At 50.1% G+C, this 18,521-nt stretch overlaps 2 protein-coding genes and 1 pseudogene across 2 annotated transcripts; 2 read left to right on the top strand and 1 right to left on the bottom strand.

Annotated features, from left to right (window-relative positions):
• Positions 1 to 7,758, top strand: part of LOC136536270 (histone H3.2-like) — a 14,426-nt pseudogene extending 6,668 nt beyond the window's left edge.
• Positions 7,759 to 9,309: 1,551 nt separating this feature from the next.
• On the bottom strand, positions 9,310 to 11,195 carry LOC136536269 (ricin B-like lectin R40C1). Its single transcript, XM_066528624.1, has 3 exons — positions 11,043 to 11,195; positions 9,650 to 10,075; positions 9,310 to 9,534 (listed from the first exon to the last, which is right to left on the bottom strand). The coding sequence occupies exons 1-3, from the start codon at positions 11,193 to 11,195 to the stop codon at positions 9,310 to 9,312; spliced, it is 804 nt and encodes a 267-aa protein (XP_066384721.1).
• Positions 11,196 to 13,745: 2,550 nt separating this feature from the next.
• Positions 13,746 to 14,762, top strand: LOC136536268 (uncharacterized). Its single transcript, XM_066528622.1, has one exon. The coding sequence runs from the start codon at positions 13,746 to 13,748 to the stop codon at positions 14,760 to 14,762; it is 1,017 nt and encodes a 338-aa protein (XP_066384719.1).
• The last annotated feature ends 3,759 nt before the right edge of the window (positions 14,763 to 18,521 follow it).

Here is an 18,521-nt window from a genome sequence, read left to right as displayed (position 1 = left end):
AGGCTCGGCAGCCTCGGCAGTTTGCTTCAGGGGCTCGGCAGCCTAAGGATCCATGTCCGCCGAGCCCCCCACGATGGCTTGGCCTCGGCATCTACAGAGCCTCGGCTCCCTACGACGTCATCGCACGATGACCGGCACGTCACCCGCCATGTCCTGCCTCAAGCTGTACTAGAGCCCCACGACGCACAAGATCAAGTATGATCGGCGCGTCACTTCTGCATGACAAGGACAGAGCCACTCCATCGACCATACCACAACAGTGGCCGGCTGCAGGGCTCGGACACGCCATCCCCATTCATAGAACGCTATGTAGCAACATATGTACGTTCCTGGTTCTCCCTTAGAGTATAAAAGGGAGGGACCGGGGCCATTTCTAAAGACAGGAGAACAACAAGCAGAAAGAGGAACTCACCAATAGAACCACACACTTCTACGCTGCTTGAGAACAATGCCTCAAGCAGCTCGCACCACCCCCGCCGAGACCTGGGGCTAGCTCCCTCTCTCACCTAGCTTGTAACCCCCTACTACGAGCACTCCGGTGCAAGGAATACAAGATCGATCTCTCAGACTGGACGTAGGGCGTTGATTGCCCGAACCAGTATAAACCTTGTGTCTCTTTGCATCACCATCGGGGATTAGGGGCACGCAGCATAAATTCACTCGTTGGTTAAGGACCCCCCTGGTCCGAAATGCTGACAGGGCCGCTTCATCATCTCAGAGTTCAATGTGGATACAGGCGAACTGAGGGGGCCAAATAAAACGAAATTCGTGCACCACTGTGGTTACCTTGTACGGGACCGACTCCCGATCAGTACCCACAAATGGAAGAAGAAGACCAATGCTCCTCATATCAGTTTTGTCTCCGATCGTGACAGGACGTTAATTTGGAAAGATGTCTTGGTACATTTCACGCTCCAAACAGATGGTTATGATGATATAATAGATGGTGATGAATTGAAGGAGCGAGTTAGGGATTGGGCAATGAAGAAGATGGCCACCCAGTTTCAGACTTGGAAGAAACACCTATACACGACGTATGTCAAGAAGAACATAGCACTAGATTTCACTGTCCCAGGCCCGATCTCAAAGCAGAGGCCCTATTGGGATGAGTTTGTACAGTACAAGACGTCGGAAGAGGGTGTGAGTCGGGTGATAAAGAACCAACGTAATGCCCAACAGAAGACATACCACCATAACTTGAGATCAGGTGGCTACCCGACTGCCATTAAGAAGTGGAACAAAATGGAAGCAGACCTTCTTGCCAAGGGTATCACACCAGAATCACTCGAGTGGGAAGAGCGTGCAAAGAATTGGTTTTTCGCTCATGGGGGAACACTGGACCAGGAGACAGGGAAGTGAGTTTATGGCGCAAGATTGCAAGAAGCAGCAGAAAGATTGTTTTATGCTCAGAGAGCTACTGCTAGTGGTGCGTTCAGGCCCAACAGAGAGAAGGATGAACTAACATATGCCATCGGGACTATTGAACATGGTGGCTGAACTAGAGGCAAAGGAAGTGTCTCATGGAAGCATGGATTCCCCCAGGACAGACCTTCCTATAGAAGCCGCCAGAGAAAGAAGGAAGAAGAGGCACAACGGCTCCAGAGGTTGGAGGAAGCGGTGCGTGAAGCACAGGAGCGGGGAAAAAACCTTGAAGCAAAAATGCAGGAGGAAATCAGAAGGCAAGTGTAAATAGCAGTGAGTGCAAGCAAGCAGGCATCAGAGCCAGGAATCAACATTAGCCAATCTGTTCTGTTGAAAAGCAGCTGCGCTTCCACGGAGATACCAAATCAAGGGGACACAGGACTGCGCTTCCCTGTGGATGACATCACTGAACCTTGTACATCGTGTGAGCTACACATTCCAAAGGGGAATTCCACAATCAAGGTGGCTATCGATCTTGTTAATCCTATCGACCGAACCAAGACACCAAGGATTCATGTGAATATAATCCAAGAAGGATATGCTACCATCTTGGTAGATAAAGCTGAAAAAGGTTTTAGTGATTTGCCTCTTGACATTCCTGGAGGTGATGGCAAAAAGACTTTAGGAGAAGCAGAGAAGCCATTCATTCTATGGCGCAAGCGCTACATCATCATTCCCGGGATGTCGCCTCCACCTCCTCTTGAACTACCTCACCATAGGTGCGGATGAAAACACTACATCATTAATTTATATTGGCTTAAATAATTAACAATCTGCTCATAATAATATGTCATTCCTTTTTTTGTAGCAGATCCTCCCCCAACCTAAATCTAATTGTTCAATTGCCAGATCATCATAGTGCTCTGTACGATGACAATGTGTTGGAAGGCGAGGCTGCATCCACACCATCTCCAAGGAGGTCTCCAACGCCACAGCCGCCACCTCCAAGGAGGTCTCCAACGCCGCTGCCACCACCTCCAAGGAGGTCTCCAACGCCTCCCCCACCCCTGCCTACTAAGAAGCCAAGTACTAGCAAGAGGCCAGCCCCGTAAACGAAGAACCAGTCCCCACTGACAAAGAAAGCCACCGTAAAACCAAGGGCTATTCCCAAAATAATATCTGAAGAGAAGGAAGAAGTAACTGATGCATATAAAAAAGATATGTCCAGATTCTATGACAAACTTAAAAAGGATCAACAAGCAAGGAGAAACCCGAAGAAACCGTACTTCTTCGTAGCTCCAGATATTCTAAGAAAAATGTGGCTTCTTACTAGCAACAACAGCGGGAATCTCGTAAGCCATCCAAATCAACGTTAACGGACTATGACCGCACTCTCACCAAGTCAATTGAGGCGGCACAGAAAAAGAAGCGGGCAGGGAAAGGAGTTGCACAACTTGGACAACAATCGCACCAATCAGTCCCCCCGCTAGTTGTTGGTAATGAATATGGTTCGAATTTAGGATTAATGCATCAGGCAAACATACCTCCGGATGTCGATTTGGATCACCTTGGTGAATTTATTGAAGAGACTGGTCTCGACCTTTACCAGATGTTTGGTGATGAAAACATTGAGAGTGCGGTGGAGGTTGATATTTGGAAGAAAAAATTTGTACTAGGCTAGAGTCTATACAACCCTCAAGCCTTATGTGATCTGGGGACGCAAATGTACCTGCTAAACAAGTGGTACATGTAGGCATCTACCGGTGGAGACTTCTACGTTGGTGTCAGAATTAGAGACGAACATTGGTTCCGTGGCGATGATGTTATGTATGTTGACTTTGCAGAATTTCATCAACTATGCCACCTGACCTCTCTGGACAAAGTTATCATTAGCTGTTATTGCCTGTAAGTAATAATTCTTTTGATCTATTATTAAACTCATCATATGTGTGTATATGCATATAAATTATCCTAACAAGTACTATATATATGCAGATTTACAATGACAGAGCTCAGAAAGGAAGGCTGCAATAAAATTGGTTTTATTGATCCCCATATAGTATTCAAAGACCCAGTTACTCCAAAGCCTAATTGGAAGTCTGAGTAGAGAGTAACCTCATGAACTTCTTAGTGAACCAACGCCACAAGAAGGATATACTCTTTCCCTACAACTTCAAGTGAGTGTTAATAATGTCGATCATCCTTAATGGCTCATATGTTGATTCTAGTTAATTAATAAGTGTTATGCGTTATATCCTATAAACACATGCAGCAATCACTAGATATTGATGGACATCGATCTGGTGAAAAGTCACTTGATAATCTATGACTCGATGAGAAAACCACAACAAGACTACCAAGATATGATAGATATTATTCAGAGGTAATTTCGGTATCTCTAGCAACTATATATACACATAAACATGATTAACTATATCTGATGATGTGGCAAATTTTTTATTGGACAGTGTTTAGAAAACCTTTATTGAGAAGCAACACATGGGAAAATGCAAAGCGCCACTGAATGTAATCCCTTTGAAAGTAAGTCCCCTAAATCGCATCATCTTTATTAATTAAACATATAGCTTTCACCGGATCACCAGATTGGATGATAAATCTTTTTCTCGTAAAGTGGTGTCTGAGGCAGGAACAGGGGAACAACTACTGTGGTTACTATGTTTGCAAGTTTATCAAGGTGGTCTCTCAAAGAACTCGTACAGAGAGACTCAAAGTACGTTAAAAATACACTATATATTCATTTAATTATTATTATTGATTGTGTTACTATGTCTTTATATATATATATATGTGTACATATATTAATTTATTTTCCTTTAATTCAAACCTGTAGGCTCGATGGTTGGAGGAAAATGTCATACGGCAAGACCAAATCAAAGCAATTCAAGAGTCTATAGCCGGATTTTTTAATGACCAGGTCATCGATTCTAAGGACGAGTTCTACTTCGACCCAACACTGCCATGGAAGCCAAGCTAGAGGATGAGAGGAAACTTGTTATTTCACAACAACTATAATGCAATCTTTTATAATATATGCACATGAAATAATATAATGTAAAATACACATATGCATGCATGCATGTAAATATATATATGATGCATGCATGCATATATATATATATATATATATATATATTTCTATGCTTGAATTATGTGATTTAATACGTTTATTGTGCTTGAACCGAAACATACTATACGCGCGTATAAATGTATAATTAGCAGCGTACAATACGACTTCAAAAACCTATTTTGAAAAGAAAACAAAAAAATAAAAAGAAAAGAAAAAAGAAAAAAAACCTTTAGTTCCGGTTCATATTACCAACCGGGATTAAAGGGTGCCGGCCATCGTGGCATGTCAGGAGGCACCTTTAGCCCCGGTTGGTGTTACCCACCGGGACCCCTTTAGTCCCGGTTCCTGACCCGGGACTAAAGAACCTTCCTTTAGTCCCGGATGCTTGCTCCTGGGTGGGGAACCGGGACTAGAGGGGGTTCCCTACCGAGAGTAAAGCTCTGTTCTCTACCAGTGATGGTACCAGTTTGTGATTTTTTGGAAACGTTTGTTGCTCTATAGAGTCAGGTTGACATATCAAACCATTTAGAAAAACTCACATATTTAAGAAACCTTTATTTGAGATCAATCCAAAATGTTTTCAATGGAAGTAACTTTACATTTATATCTTAAAAATTTCAAATCACAAATAGAAAGCGTTTGGCACCTTCTGTCAGGATAACTAGTTGAATTCGTCGCGCGCTGCCGCAGAAATTAAAGATAATATTTTAGATAAAATAAAAGAATAAATAAATGATATAAAATATGATGTAAATGAATTTATTTTACATTGTTGTGAAAAATGAAGTGAAACTATCTAAAAGAACAACAGTAAGATTTTGCTACAGCCGGTGTTTCTTAAATACTAAGAATAAGAATGGAGAGAAGGCACCAAGAGCCATTTGGCCAAACACATGTACAACGTACACAGCAAAGGGAAGCATTTGTAGCCATCGCCGAGGGGCTGACAGGTGCAAACCTCATCTCCTCGATTGAAGAAAGCGTTTACGCGCCTGTACGAGTACGATGCTCCTTGGCGAGGAGCTGCGGCCGCTCCAGGAAGACGTTGGCGAGGGTGTAGCTGCTGGCCGCAGAGTACTATGGAATCATCCTTGCCTCCTTGATATACGGTCATAGACTGAGCTGTTACAGGATATGTGCTAGCTGGCGGCAACAGTTTCCAGTCGTTGGATTTGCGGGGGGCAGGAGAAGCGGCAGGAGCTGGAGACGATTGGACAGCAGAGCAGCAGTAACCAGTGAGCGGTGCAAACCTCGTCGCTCTGCTGGGCTCGGAGGGCTCTTTTGCATGAGCTCAGCCTATCCCGGCGGCACATCCGGTCAACCAAACACGCTCGACCTGCGTGCGACGGGCCTGGCCGGAGGGATGCGGGCAACTAAACGCGCCCTAAAAGATGACGTGGCTACCCAAGAGTTGAGAGTAACAGGAGTTAATGATAGTTAGTGCACTAGTGGAAACAGGGCTCTTGCCGAGTGTAAAATGTTTTGCCGAGTGTCAAAAATCGGACACTCGACAAAGAATTGCACTCGGCAAAACAGGGCACTCGGTAAAGGACTTCTTTGTCGAGTGCCAGGCTCTCGGCAAAAGCGCGGCACTCGGCATAGGCTGCCCCGCGTGACGGTGTTCGGCCACGTCCTTCCTTGCCGAGTGCCTGCTGTTAGACACTCGGCAAAGATTTTTTTTTGAAAAATACTTTGCCGAGTGCCCCTGACACGACGCTCGGCAAAGATTCAATTTTTTTGAAATGTATTTGCAAGTGCCTAACAGCGTCGGCACTCGGCAAAGGGAGGAATTAAAAAAATTACATTTTTTTTGAAATACCTTTACCGAGTGACCCTGCGAAGGCACTCGGCAAAGAGGAAATTTCTAAAAAAATTCAAAAAACCTCTTTGCCGAGCGTCTTATTCTTGGCACTCGGCAAAGACCCCCTTTAACGAGTGCCATGCCCCGGCGCTCGGTAAAGTTTTTTTTTGTTTTTGGCCTCCAAATTTTTTGTGCAGCCCTTTTAAAGTACCAGGAACTCCTTGTTAGAATTTAGGGATTTTTTTGTGGAATTTTGATATATCTAGTTACTTTATTTCGTTTACTTGAATTTTTTCGAAAAATATAAATTTGAACTGCCCGTGGTACGAATAATGGAATTTAATAATTCAAAAAATGATAGTCATGTTACTGAGTGTAGTGTGAGGCCGTATCCAGGAACGGACCCGAAATTTTGGACATCTTGTTCACGAAACATAACCGCGAACTTGGGTGCGAAGTGTTTTTAAATTCTATAAAAAAGCAAACGAAGTCCAAAAATTATTAAACTTGTTGAGATATCGTGATATCATATGTGGAGGCTATGATAAAAATTTCAGAAGATTTCGTGCACGTTGTCACGTAGATGCTTACCACCTCGTCGCCCTCTTCACAAAATCATGAAACTTATTCGGAGATTCTTCGGTTTGCAGGCATCATACGTGACAACTTGCGCGAAACCTTCTCAAATTTTTATCACAGCCTCAACATATGATATCATGACATCTTAACAAGTTTCATGATTTTCGGACTTCGTTTGCTTTTTATAGAATTTAAAAACAACTCGACCGCAAGTTCGTGGTCATGTTTCATGAATAAGATGTTCGAAATTGGTGGTCTGGTCCTGGATACGGCCTCACATTATACTAAATAACATGAATATCATTTTTCCATTCATTTTTTCATTATTCGAATGACCAGCAGTTATAATTTGAATTATTCTAGAAAATTCAATTAAATGAAATAAATTAAAAAATATAGAAAAAGTCCGAGAAATGTGCCACATTGGAACATGAGTACCAGGTATTGTATGAGGACTGCAGAAAAAGTTTAGAGATCAAAAGTGAAAAAAATATGATTTGCCGAGTGTCAAAAAAATAACACTCGGGACGTATGACACTCGGCAAAGTCCACCGGCGGCAAGGCACCGAGGAAGCAGCTGGCGACCAAGGCGGCGCGGAAGTCGGCCCCGGCGACTGACGGCGTGAAGAAGCCGCACCGCTTCCGCCCAGGCACCGTGGCGCTGCGCGAGATCCGCAAGTACTAGAAGAGCACGGAGCTGCTCATCCGCAAGCTCCCGTTCCAGCGCCTGGTCCGCGAGATCGCGCAGGACTTCAAGACCGACCTCCGCTTCCAGTCCTCCACCGTCGCCGCACTACAGGAGGCCGCCGAGGCCTACCTCGTCGGGCTCTTCGAGGACACCAACCTCTGCGCCATCCACGCCAAGCGCATCACCATCATGCCCAAGGACATCCAGCTCGCCCGCCGCATCCATGGCGAGCGCGCCTAGGCTGCCGGCCAGATAGGTGGTGCCGCAATCGCTACTTGGTCAGGGGGCCGGCCCGATAGGTGGTGCCGCAATCGCTACTCGGTCAGGGGGCCGGCCGGATAGGTGGTGCCGTAAAAAATTCAAACTTTACCGAGCGCCGGCCAGGGGGCACTTGGCAAAGAATTTTTAGAAAAAAAATAAAATATCTTTGCCAAGGGATGGATAGAGGGCACTCGGCAAAGAATTTTTTTTAAAAAAAATAAAAAATCTTTGTCGAGTGCTTGTAGGGTTGACACTCGGCAAAGCGACCGTCAATGGGGCCGGTGCCATGACGGTCGCTTTTCTTTGCTGAGTGCTCTATAAAAGACACTTGGCAAAGATGACTTTGCCGATCAATTTTTTGCCGTGTGTTTTTTGCCGAGTGCCACACTCGGCATAGGCTTTGCCGAGTGCAATTTGGCCTTTGCCGAGTGCTTCAGGCACTCGGCAAATAGTGGCGGATGCACGATGCGGGATAAGGGGGGCTAAAACAATGGAGATGTTGATTTGCATGAAGATTTAATGGTGAAATTAAGCTTTTGCTACAGTGATTAGGCTTGAAATCAAGAAATTAGGGGGGCTGGAGCCCCCCCCAGCCCCCCCTTTGGATCCGCCGCTGTCGGCAAAGTACCTGAATCCAGTAGTGGTGGGTTCCATCTATATAGATTATATAGACATAGATACTCTTGAAGAGTTGCCATGTGGTTAATTAGGAAGCACCACTCCGACGATTGATTTTGGAAAGTTAGGAGTAATGATGATCTAAAAACTTTAATTTGTTTGTAGCTCTGCTGGGCAATTTGATTTACTTTAAATTCTAAAATGCATACATGTTTTTTTCATAATTTTGGTAGGCAAGGTGATCGTTTCTGTAGTAGGGTTATATATGCTATAAAAGGAAAGAAATGCATGACTTCTCTTTGCTTCAATTAGTGAGGGAGAGAAATGCATGACCAGGAAGCCATGTCAGTTGGTCATTTTGGGTAGAATATTCTTGAACATTTTTGCCCTAGCTTGAGTTCGTTTCAGTTGGAGACGTCATTTTGGGGTAGAATATTCTTGACCATTTTTTTGTCCTAACTAGAGTTATTTTAGTTAGAAACCTCCAAACATATTGCCCTATCTTTGTATAGTTAGAGTTCGTATTAGAAAGTTCATTTTAGCTAGAGATCAGGCGCGGTGCACAACAACAACATGATGAAACTCCTTCTTATGGCCCGGGGGTGTGGGGTGCGGGGTGGGGGTGGAGGGCGACAGAGGGGGCATGACCCCCTAAGTTTATATAGTTCCATTGGGAAATTTCAAATTTAATCAAATTGTAAAAAAACAAATGTACTCCTGGTCTCCCCAAACAAAGGAAAAAAAATCGTATTTCTATCTTCGTTGTTTCTTCTCCGTTTCAACTAAGATCTTACAATGACCTAACCATACAGAACACTGCTGGATTTGTTAAGTAGTAAGCGTTGACGCTTCAGTCTCGCTCGTTCAGATTTGTCGTGTACAGAATCTCTTTGGAGGCCTAGTTCATTTTAGCTAGAGGATCTTCCAGCTCTGGGTATCGCTCTCGGCCCGCTTGGAGAGCACCACGGTGGTGCTGTCTGTGTCTGCATGCACGTCACCACCAGCACGGATGGCGTCCAAGCCCAGGCTGATGTCATGGACCATGCGAATGTAGCCGAAGTCCTTGCCCAAGTCGCAGCTCTCCGTCCACAGCAACGACTCGCCATAGTTGTCCGGGTTGAACTTCGCCAGCCTCACCTGAAATCAAGGGCCCCAGACACTTCATTCCAATCTGCATTCTCCATTGACTCAAAGAACAACTACATATGGACAATAATCGAAGCAATAACAGGAAGAGCATAGGGAAGGTTACCGGGTGGTTCATGCCAAGGGAGTGCTTGATGGCAAGATTGGTTGCTTTGTTGACGAGGGAGAAGACAGGGTTGCCCTCCTCATCCTTCATCGCAATGCTGAGGCGCGTGTCCCTGAACCAGTGCTGGTGTTCGTCGCGGGAGTCGGCGGGGACAAGAGTGCCATCACGGAGGGCGAGGCAGCACCCCTCGTCGGACTCGGACTTGCAGAAGATCTTGAAGGTGGGCTGGTGCACGCTGCTGATACCATCTCTGGCAGGATCAGGGTGCGTCTGCACGCACCGGCCATGGCGACTTTCATGGTTGTCACTTCCTTCTTCCCCATGAAATGTGATTGCATTCTTCTTCTGGGGAGTCCCTTTCTTGGAGGCGGTGTCCCTTTTCTCCGGGGGTACGAAACAAAAGCTGGTCCAAATCCTTTTTGAACCCTGCTCAACGAAACATGTCCCAATATCCACGTGGCCAACTACCAAGGGTTTCAAATTACCATTATAACTCTCTAGCTAGCTACCCCACTGCGACCACAACGAGAAAATCACGCCGGAGTGAGACAGCTCCGCCACCCTACCTCCGCCGGCGGCCACCCGGGCCGCCGCTAGCCACCAGCCCTCCCCCGCCGGCTGCCAGTCCGGCACCGGCGTCCACCAAACTCCACCCACCCACCGTCGAACCACACCATGATGGAGGATGGCTCGCCCTCCCGTCGCTCCTGGGCCGATGAAGCCGAGGAGGAGCTCCCGTTGCCGAGATCCCTTGGAGCGGGGTCACCGGGCCTTTTCTCGGGCGAATTCATCGGCGGTGGTCGCGGGGAGCGGATCTCCTTCAGTGACTCGGAGGACTACTCCGACTCCGAGCCGCCCTCACCACCACCGTAGGTAAGGCTGTCGCGGGGCCGTGTGGGAACCGTCGGCGTGCGCATCGTCGTCGTCGTATCCGGCGGGGGCACGGGGACTTCATGGCTGCAGCTCGTCGGTCACACCCCCAGCTCGACCCGGCTCCAGCTGCTGCTTCCCACCAACGCCGTGAAACCCCTACGGCGCACCCTGCTCGTACCCTGGAGGAACCGGACGTGGACGATTTCTTCCAGGTGCGGAGTCTCCAGGTGCGGAGCCGCCGTCGATGGCGTCGTCGCTCACCGCCTAGGCCAGCAAGGCCTGTCCCGCCGGCATTGGTAGGCCTCTGTTTCAACTGCTTGGTGAGCTCCCATGTCAAGGCAGAGTGCAGCTTCCTGGCAAGGTGCTTCAATTGTTGGTGCGTGGGGCACCGTGCCTTCGCATGCCCGCTCCCTGCGAGGCCCGCGGGCACCAAGCGCGGGTGCACTCCGCCACGCTCGCCAAGGGGTCAAAGGGTCTCCCGGCGGCGGCCGGCGTCCAGTGGCCGGCGGGCTCGGCGCGCCGATAATGACACGCCCTCGGCGCGGTCTGCCTCCACGGGAAGGTCACCATCAGTTCCACGTTGCTGCACTCCACCGACTCCGCCTCCTCCACCTCCCCCACCTCCGCCGCCACCGCCGTCCGCTGCCGCCGTCACTCCGGTGGGGGCGGCCATCGAGGCGCCTATGGGAAGGCGTGCGGAACGCCAGCGTCACACAGAGTTCGTCGTCGTCCCTCGTTCGGCGGAGTTGCTGGCTGCCGAGGACAAGCTCGGCCTTGCGCTTGTCGCAGTGGTTGGCGGTACACGACCACCGGTGTCGCCGGCCATGGTGGCCCGATTCCTCTTCGGCCGCTTCGGATTGACCGAAGAGGATGCAGTGGTTCGGCGACATGATCTAGAGGATTTCGTCGTACGGTTTAGGCGCCGCGAGGACAGAGACCGCGTACTTGCCACGCCGCCGGGGGGGGGGGGGGGCAGCTTCCCCTATTCTGGCGGCCATGGCGGAGGACGTCGTTGGCCAGTGCTGGGTCGTTCCCGTTTAGGGTGCTCGTGGGGATGAGGCGCGTCCCCCTCCATGCTCGGAACGCGACCACGACGCAGACCATCCTCGGCCCCGCTTGTGCCGAGGTTGACGTTGTCCGGCCAAGTGACGTCCTGGCGCATGACGACCGGGAATTCTTCGTCACAGCATGGTGTTTGCATCCACGGTCCATCCTCGACGAGCAGGTCGTGTTCATCCTGGAGCCGCGCATCCTCAGCCCCGTTGAGGCCGCTCTGACTGTGCTTCCGGGGCTGCGCTACCTCATGAGGCTGCGCCTGGTTGCGTTCCAAGATTGGAGTGCGCCGCCTGCGTCCCCTGCGGACGGTGGCCATGATGGGGGTGATGCTGATGAAGACGACGGTCCAAGCGACGACAACTCCCGCCACGGGGTTCATGACGGGTGTGGCGGTGGTCAGCCGCGGGGGCCGACCCCCGAGGATGACTACTTCGGCGGCCATGACAGCGACGACGATGGCTCCGTCGACAGCAACTTCAACCGCTATCATCCTGGGATTGACCGTCGTCATTGTCGTCGCTCGTCGCTGTCTTGCCAGACCACATTGGCACGGCCATCCGTATTAGTCGGGACAGTTTGTTGCCCGCTGGTCCCTGACGGGCATGGGCTCTTGCGTGCGGGCGTCGCAATTGGTGGCCCATGTGAGATTCCGGATGTCGCGTCGCCGCGGCCTCGAGTGTGTGCGCCTGTGCATCCTCGAGAGCGCGTGCTTGAGGCCCCGTCACTGTCGGACACTGCTCCACACGCCGCTGATGTATCTCCTTTGCAGCTGGCTTCCATGTCGCCCACGCCAGTTGCTGTAGCGCTGACTTCTGCCTCGGGTGCCAAGGGCGTCTGCCGGCTGTTGGTACCGCCGAGCCCATCTCCTATGCTGATGCATGCGCCCGAAGGACCTTCGGCTGGCTTTGTGGGCCACTTGCTCACAGCCGACCCGCAGATGCTCCATGGGGGCCGTCACATCCAGGCGTCTGCCTGTACGGCGGCCTCCGAGGACTGGTGGGCTCTTTGCATTGAGGCCGAGTTCATAGGCCCAACTCGTTCGTCCTGCTCAACGTTAGGGGCCGACGTGTCTGCGGGTCCCCATGTGCTTGTGGCTTTGAATAATCTTGTCCAGGCAGAGTTCGTCGGCCCATCCCAGCCGGCATGCACAATAGACCATGATGGCCCGGACCTTGCATGGATGACGCCAACTACTGATCATGCGAGGACGCCGCCCAGGCCTTCTACACCGACTACGGCCTCTCTAACCGAGCCTAGGCAGCACGCGGCGGCATCGGCGGCGGCGGTGCCGGCACCGGCTACACCGAAGGAGATCTCAAGGTGCCTCCGGTCACAGCTGTGCTCCGTCATCACAGAGCCTATCATAGCTGAGCCCCCTCGACCACGTGCCCCCAGGAGGAGCCATGTGGTGGACACAGCGCTCTCACCGCCGTGTTGGAGCGGCAGGCTCACGGCCAAGAGCAAATGCAGAGCACCTAATCAAACGGTGCAGGCACAAAATGTGTTGATGACCAAGTGGGGAGTACGCCCACTGCAGCCGGCGCAGATTGGAGTAGATGGCGCTTTCGACGAGTACCTGGCACTATTCGGCGAACCCCTCTCGGAGTCCAAGCGGGAAGCGATCAGGATGCTGTTCCTGGCCGGTTGTGCCATCAATGGCATCCAGCTTGCCGAGGGGGTCGAGCTTGAGGTCTAAGCAACCTCTGCATCCTTGTCGCCAAATGTTCTCGATGTCGAATGAAAACATCTTAGTCTGGAATGTCCGTGGCCTCAATGGTCATGCACGGCACAACGTCGTTAGGGACTTCATCGTCCAGGAGAGGGTCTCGCTTGTCTGCTTGCAGGAGACTAAGCTCTCCAATGTATGCAACCAACTTGCTTCTGAATGCCTAGGAACATCGTTTGAGTATGCCTTCTTGCCTGCTGTGAATACCGCCGGTGGTGTTCTCCTCGGCTGGAGGACGGACGCCTGGTCGGTGTCGCATGTGTCTCTGCAGTCACACTCGGTAACTGCCAAAATCACCAGTCGTTGTGATCCTAGGTTGGCCTGGTGGATCACCGTCGTTTATGGGCCACTGGATGCTAATGCCCAGCAAGCTTTCTTAACGAGCTCGCGGCTCTACGCTCCTCGCTGTTGGGTCCCTAGCTCATTTGCGGGGACTTCAACATGATCTACCACACGGCGGATAAGAACAACGACCGGCTTGATCGCCGATGTATGCGCCACTTTGGGCGTTTTCTTGGAGCGGTGGCGGTCGAGGAGCTGCACCTCAATGGTCGCCTGTTCACATGGACTAATGAGCGCCTGCACCCAACGCTCGAGCGCATTGACCGCGCTTTCGCTTCGGTGGATTGGTTGGAACTGTACCCGAACCACCACATGCGTGCGCTTTCGTCGGACTGCTCGAACCACACACCTCTACTGCCGCGCATGGATGTCGTTCCCTGGGCGCGCAAGCGCCTCCACTTCGAGTCCTTCTGGACAAAGCTGCCTGGGTTCCTCGATGTCGTCGCCTCGGCATGGGAACCGACCTTGCTTCATGCAGACGCGTTCCGTATCATGGACTACAAACTCAGGAACGTCGCTCGTGCACTAAAAAGTTGGAGTATGCGCAATATTGGGAGCGTTCAGCTGCAGCTTGCCATTGCTCGCGAGGTCATCTTGCGTTTGGACTGCACGCAAGACCGGAGACCCCTATCGACTGAGGAGAGTGCGCTGAGAAAGGACATGAAATGCAAATGCCTTGGCCTTGCGTCCCTCAAAAGAACAATCGCCAGGCAGCGCTCTAGGTTGATGTTCCTAGCCGAAGGGGACGCCAACACGAGGTTCTTCCATCTTAAGGCTTGCCACCGTTGTCGAAAGAACCACATCGCCTCGCTCAGAGTCCAGGGGAACGACCTTGTCCTCAATGAGCAGATGGCGGATGCAGTGTATCACCACTATAGTGCCCTGCTCGGCACTCCATTCCATCGAGCGGCCACTGTGAATTTCGACAGCCTGGGTCTCGCCCAGCACGATTTATCCATGCTGGACGTTTGCTTCTTCGAGTTCGAGATCTGGGCAACCATCTCAGAGTTGCCGTCAGACAAAGCTCCGAGGCCGGATGGCTTCACCCGGCTATTCTACAAAGTAGCCTGGCCGATCATCAAACAGGACGTCGTCAACGCTTTCAACGCGTTCTAGTCGCTGGATGGGCGCAGCTTCAATTTAATCAATGATGCCTTCATGATTCTCCTAAAAAAGAAGAATGAAGCCCAGGAGATCAGTGACTACTGCCCGATCAGCCTTATGCACAGCTTATTGCCAAATGTCTTGCCCGTCGGCTTGCTCTAGTGCTCAATGATCTGGTGCATCCCTGTCAGAGCGCGTTCATCCTGGGACGGTCCATACATGATAATTTTAGAGCCGTTCAACTGACCTGCAAGACCTTGCACCAGAAGAAGCAGAGTTGACTCCTTAAGATCGATATTGCGAAAGTCTTCGACTCCGTCTGTTGGCCTTTCCTTTTAGAGGTCCTACAACGGCTCGGCTTCAGTAGGCGGTGGAGGAACTAGATGTCTATCCTCCTTGGATCGGCAAGCACCAAAGTCCTCCGCAACGGCAGACCAGGCAACCGCATCTGCCATGCCAGAGGCTTGCGGCAAGGTGACCCCTTGTCCCCAATGTTGTTCGTCCTAGCTATGGAGGTGCTTGGCGGACTCATCCGGTGGGCTGAGTCCCAGTCCATCTTCTCACCTCTCCGGTGCGACACAGTACGTTCAAGGGTGTCGCTATATGCGGACGACGTCGTCATGTTCATTAAGCCAGAGATGAACGACATCGTCGCCATTAAAACCATCCTGCAGATCTTCGGCGATGCGTCGGGTTTGTACACTAACTTGGGCAAGTGTGTCGCCAACCCGATTTCCTGTTCATAGGAGGAGCTTCAGCTCGTTCAAAACATGCTGTCCTGCACAATCAGAGCCTTTCCGTGGAAGTACTTGGGCATCCCTATCTCTACTCGTAGGCTGCGCCGGACTGAGGAACAATTCCTCATTGACACCGTCGCGGCGCGTATTCCGCTCTGGAAGGGTCAGCTCATGAACACTGCGGGCAGGGTGGCGTTGACATAGGCGACACTCTCGGCCATCCCAGTGCACCTCTCCATTGCCGTGTGCCTGTCGCCATGGGCGGTCGACCGCATCGACAAGCTACGTCGATCGTTCATCTGGTTTGGGTCGGCCACAGTGGGCGCGGTCATGTGTCGCGTGGCGTGGGAGGTCGTTTGCAGGCCCAAGGAGCTCGGTGGTCTCGGCATCATCGACCTGCGAAGGTTCGGTCTAGCTCTGAGATTGCGCTGGGAGTGGGTGCCGAAGGTTGACCCGAACCGAACTTGGATCGACCTTCCGTCATCATCAGACAAAGCCACGCGTGCCCTCTTTCGTGCAGCAACCATGATGGTCGTCGGGGACGGGACCTCAACGTTGTTCTGGCAAGACTCCTGGATTCATGGGTGCTGTGTTGAACAAATTGCACCCGCGGTGTTTGCCTCGGTCCCGCGGGTGAAGGCGAGGTCAAGGTCTGTGGCTTCGGGTCTGGCTGATCATGCCTAAGTGTCCGACATTACTGGGGCACAAACTGTTCAGGTCTTCCTCCAGTACCTGGACCTCTGGGAGCGGGTTCGCGGTGTACGGCTTGCGACGGGGGTTACGGACTCCGTCATCTGGCGTTGGTCCGCTGACCACAAGTACTCCGCGGCGTCGGCGTATGGTGCGATGTTCATCGGATCGACCTCGCCATTCGGTGCTAAGTTGATTTGGGGGACGCGCACAACCGCCCAAGATCAGGTTCTTCTTCTGGTTGGCTCTGCATCGTCGTTGCTGGACCATGAATCGGCGGATGCGTCATGGGCTGCAGGACAGTGACGCTTGCATCATGTGTCTTCGGGCCTCCGAAACTCTAGATCATATCCTGCTAGGTTGTGTCCTCAGCCATCAGGTCTGGATAATGCTCCTGTCCAAGCTTGGGCTCACAGCCGTGGCCGCTCACGGTGACGTCGACCCCTTCCTCTGGTGGGCCTGGGCTAGGCGTAGGGTGCACCGAGGCAGCAGGAAGGGCTTTGATTCGCTCCTCATGCTAATCTGCTGGGTGCTTTGGAAGGAACGCAACGCACGGACGTTCAGGAATGAGGCCAATGACGCTTGAGAGTTGTGTTTGGAGATCCGACAGGAGGCCACCTTGTGGTTGCGGGCCGGGTATTCGACCCTGTCGTCGCTCGCTTCGTTCATGTAATTAGTCTCTTGTGTGCTCACTGACGGCTACCTCTGGTTTTTCTTTTGCCGCCCTGTTTTATGTTTGTGCTGCTAGACGAGGCAACCTTTGGTTACCTTACGTCGACGCTGCCGTTGTTTGTTTGGATGTTCTCTTTTTCCTCTTAATGAAATACGTGCTTCAGTGCATGTTCAAAAAAAAATTACCATTATATGTTCGTTCAGTTTTAACCTGAACGGTGGTGATAAATAGATTATCTGGAGAACCACCGCGACGGTTATAATCACCACCTAGCATAGTTCAAAAATAGGCAATCACATTAGATATGATGAACAGTTTGCAGAAACTCAGAGCTCTTAAATGAAAATGTGCTAGAAATTAATAATCACCTTGCACCACATAAAACATAATGGCACTAGAGATTGTGTCTTTGCCAACATAATCAAAGCACGTTCTATCAATCTCCCAAAATATACGCCATGAAAACGGCCGACTAATCTCATCACCGAGGTAGTAAGAATCACCTTGTTGAGTTATCTCATAAGCAGCAAATCTCCCATCTCTGCATGTGTAAATAAAACCCTCTACATATAAAGATCTCCCTGATAGAAGTCCAATAATATAAGAGCTTGTCAAGGCAGCAGTCCATCTATGCGTTGACAGATCAAGCAAGAAACAGCTATTTGTGTCAGCATCAGAAACCATGAAGGAATCTTCACTTAAGACCACATATCCAGACAGGTTAATCTTCCTTTTCAGATCGACAGAACCATGTGTACTGCAATGCATCCATCTGTTTTCGGGAGGCTTAGACAAAATATAGACATACTCGAGAGAATCACTTATCGCAACGATCCTTCTACCAACATTAAGAACATGAGCTAAATCGAGATGAACAGGTTTTCCTGTGGGAGAATGGCTGATGGTTCCCGAATCCAAGCTGCACCTATAGATTTCATTTTCTCTGCTTGGGACAGCACATATGAATTTCTGCCACAAACAAAATGCCATGATAAAGGATGCTCCATCAGATCATACTCATCATCAGATATAATAACCGTGTCCACAGTGCAATGCGGTGTGAGAGTCTTGCCTTGGCAGCCCAATCTTCCATCCGATATAGTGATCTTATACACAGTTGAACGAGAAGCAACTTGGCAAATAATATATAGAGCTTTGTTGATCTGGATAGCAGAGTCATCTAGCACAAGAGAATGGCAATATGAAATCCCATTTAAGATCCTCCTGTACAAATTTCATAGCACAAAAAAGTGGCATTCAAAATCCCAAGGAACCTTAACAATAATGACGTACAGCAGAATATTTTAGTCAAATAAAGATTCTTTCATGGAGAAGCAAGAATTCATACCTGCAACAAGTATCTGTCAGCACTGAAGGCACAATTTTGTGATCTCTCAACAATTTTTGGGAGGGGATTGCACTCGCGATCAAACTCCTCGTACTCTCTAGTTCGGCGTTCAAAAAGGGAAAAAAGAATCATAAGAATAAGTGACTTTTAATGGAAAAGCGAATTGATAGCAAATTGAAAATCTTTCAGTTACATGTTTCTTTTTCAACACCAAACTATTGTTTTTTTCTGCTGAACAGCATGTTCCCGATTGCGAAAACAAGAAGCCAACAAGCTTGACACGAACCAGTGAGAATGGAGACTAGGAATTAATTAATAGGGGG

This window comes from Miscanthus floridulus, chromosome 2 (genome assembly GCF_019320115.1).
Source record: "Miscanthus floridulus cultivar M001 chromosome 2, ASM1932011v1, whole genome shotgun sequence".
In the NCBI taxonomy this organism is placed as follows: domain Eukaryota; kingdom Viridiplantae; phylum Streptophyta; class Magnoliopsida; order Poales; family Poaceae; genus Miscanthus; species Miscanthus floridulus.
The sequence above is the reverse complement of the archived record's forward strand: the minus strand, read 5'-3'. Positions and strand labels throughout refer to the sequence as shown.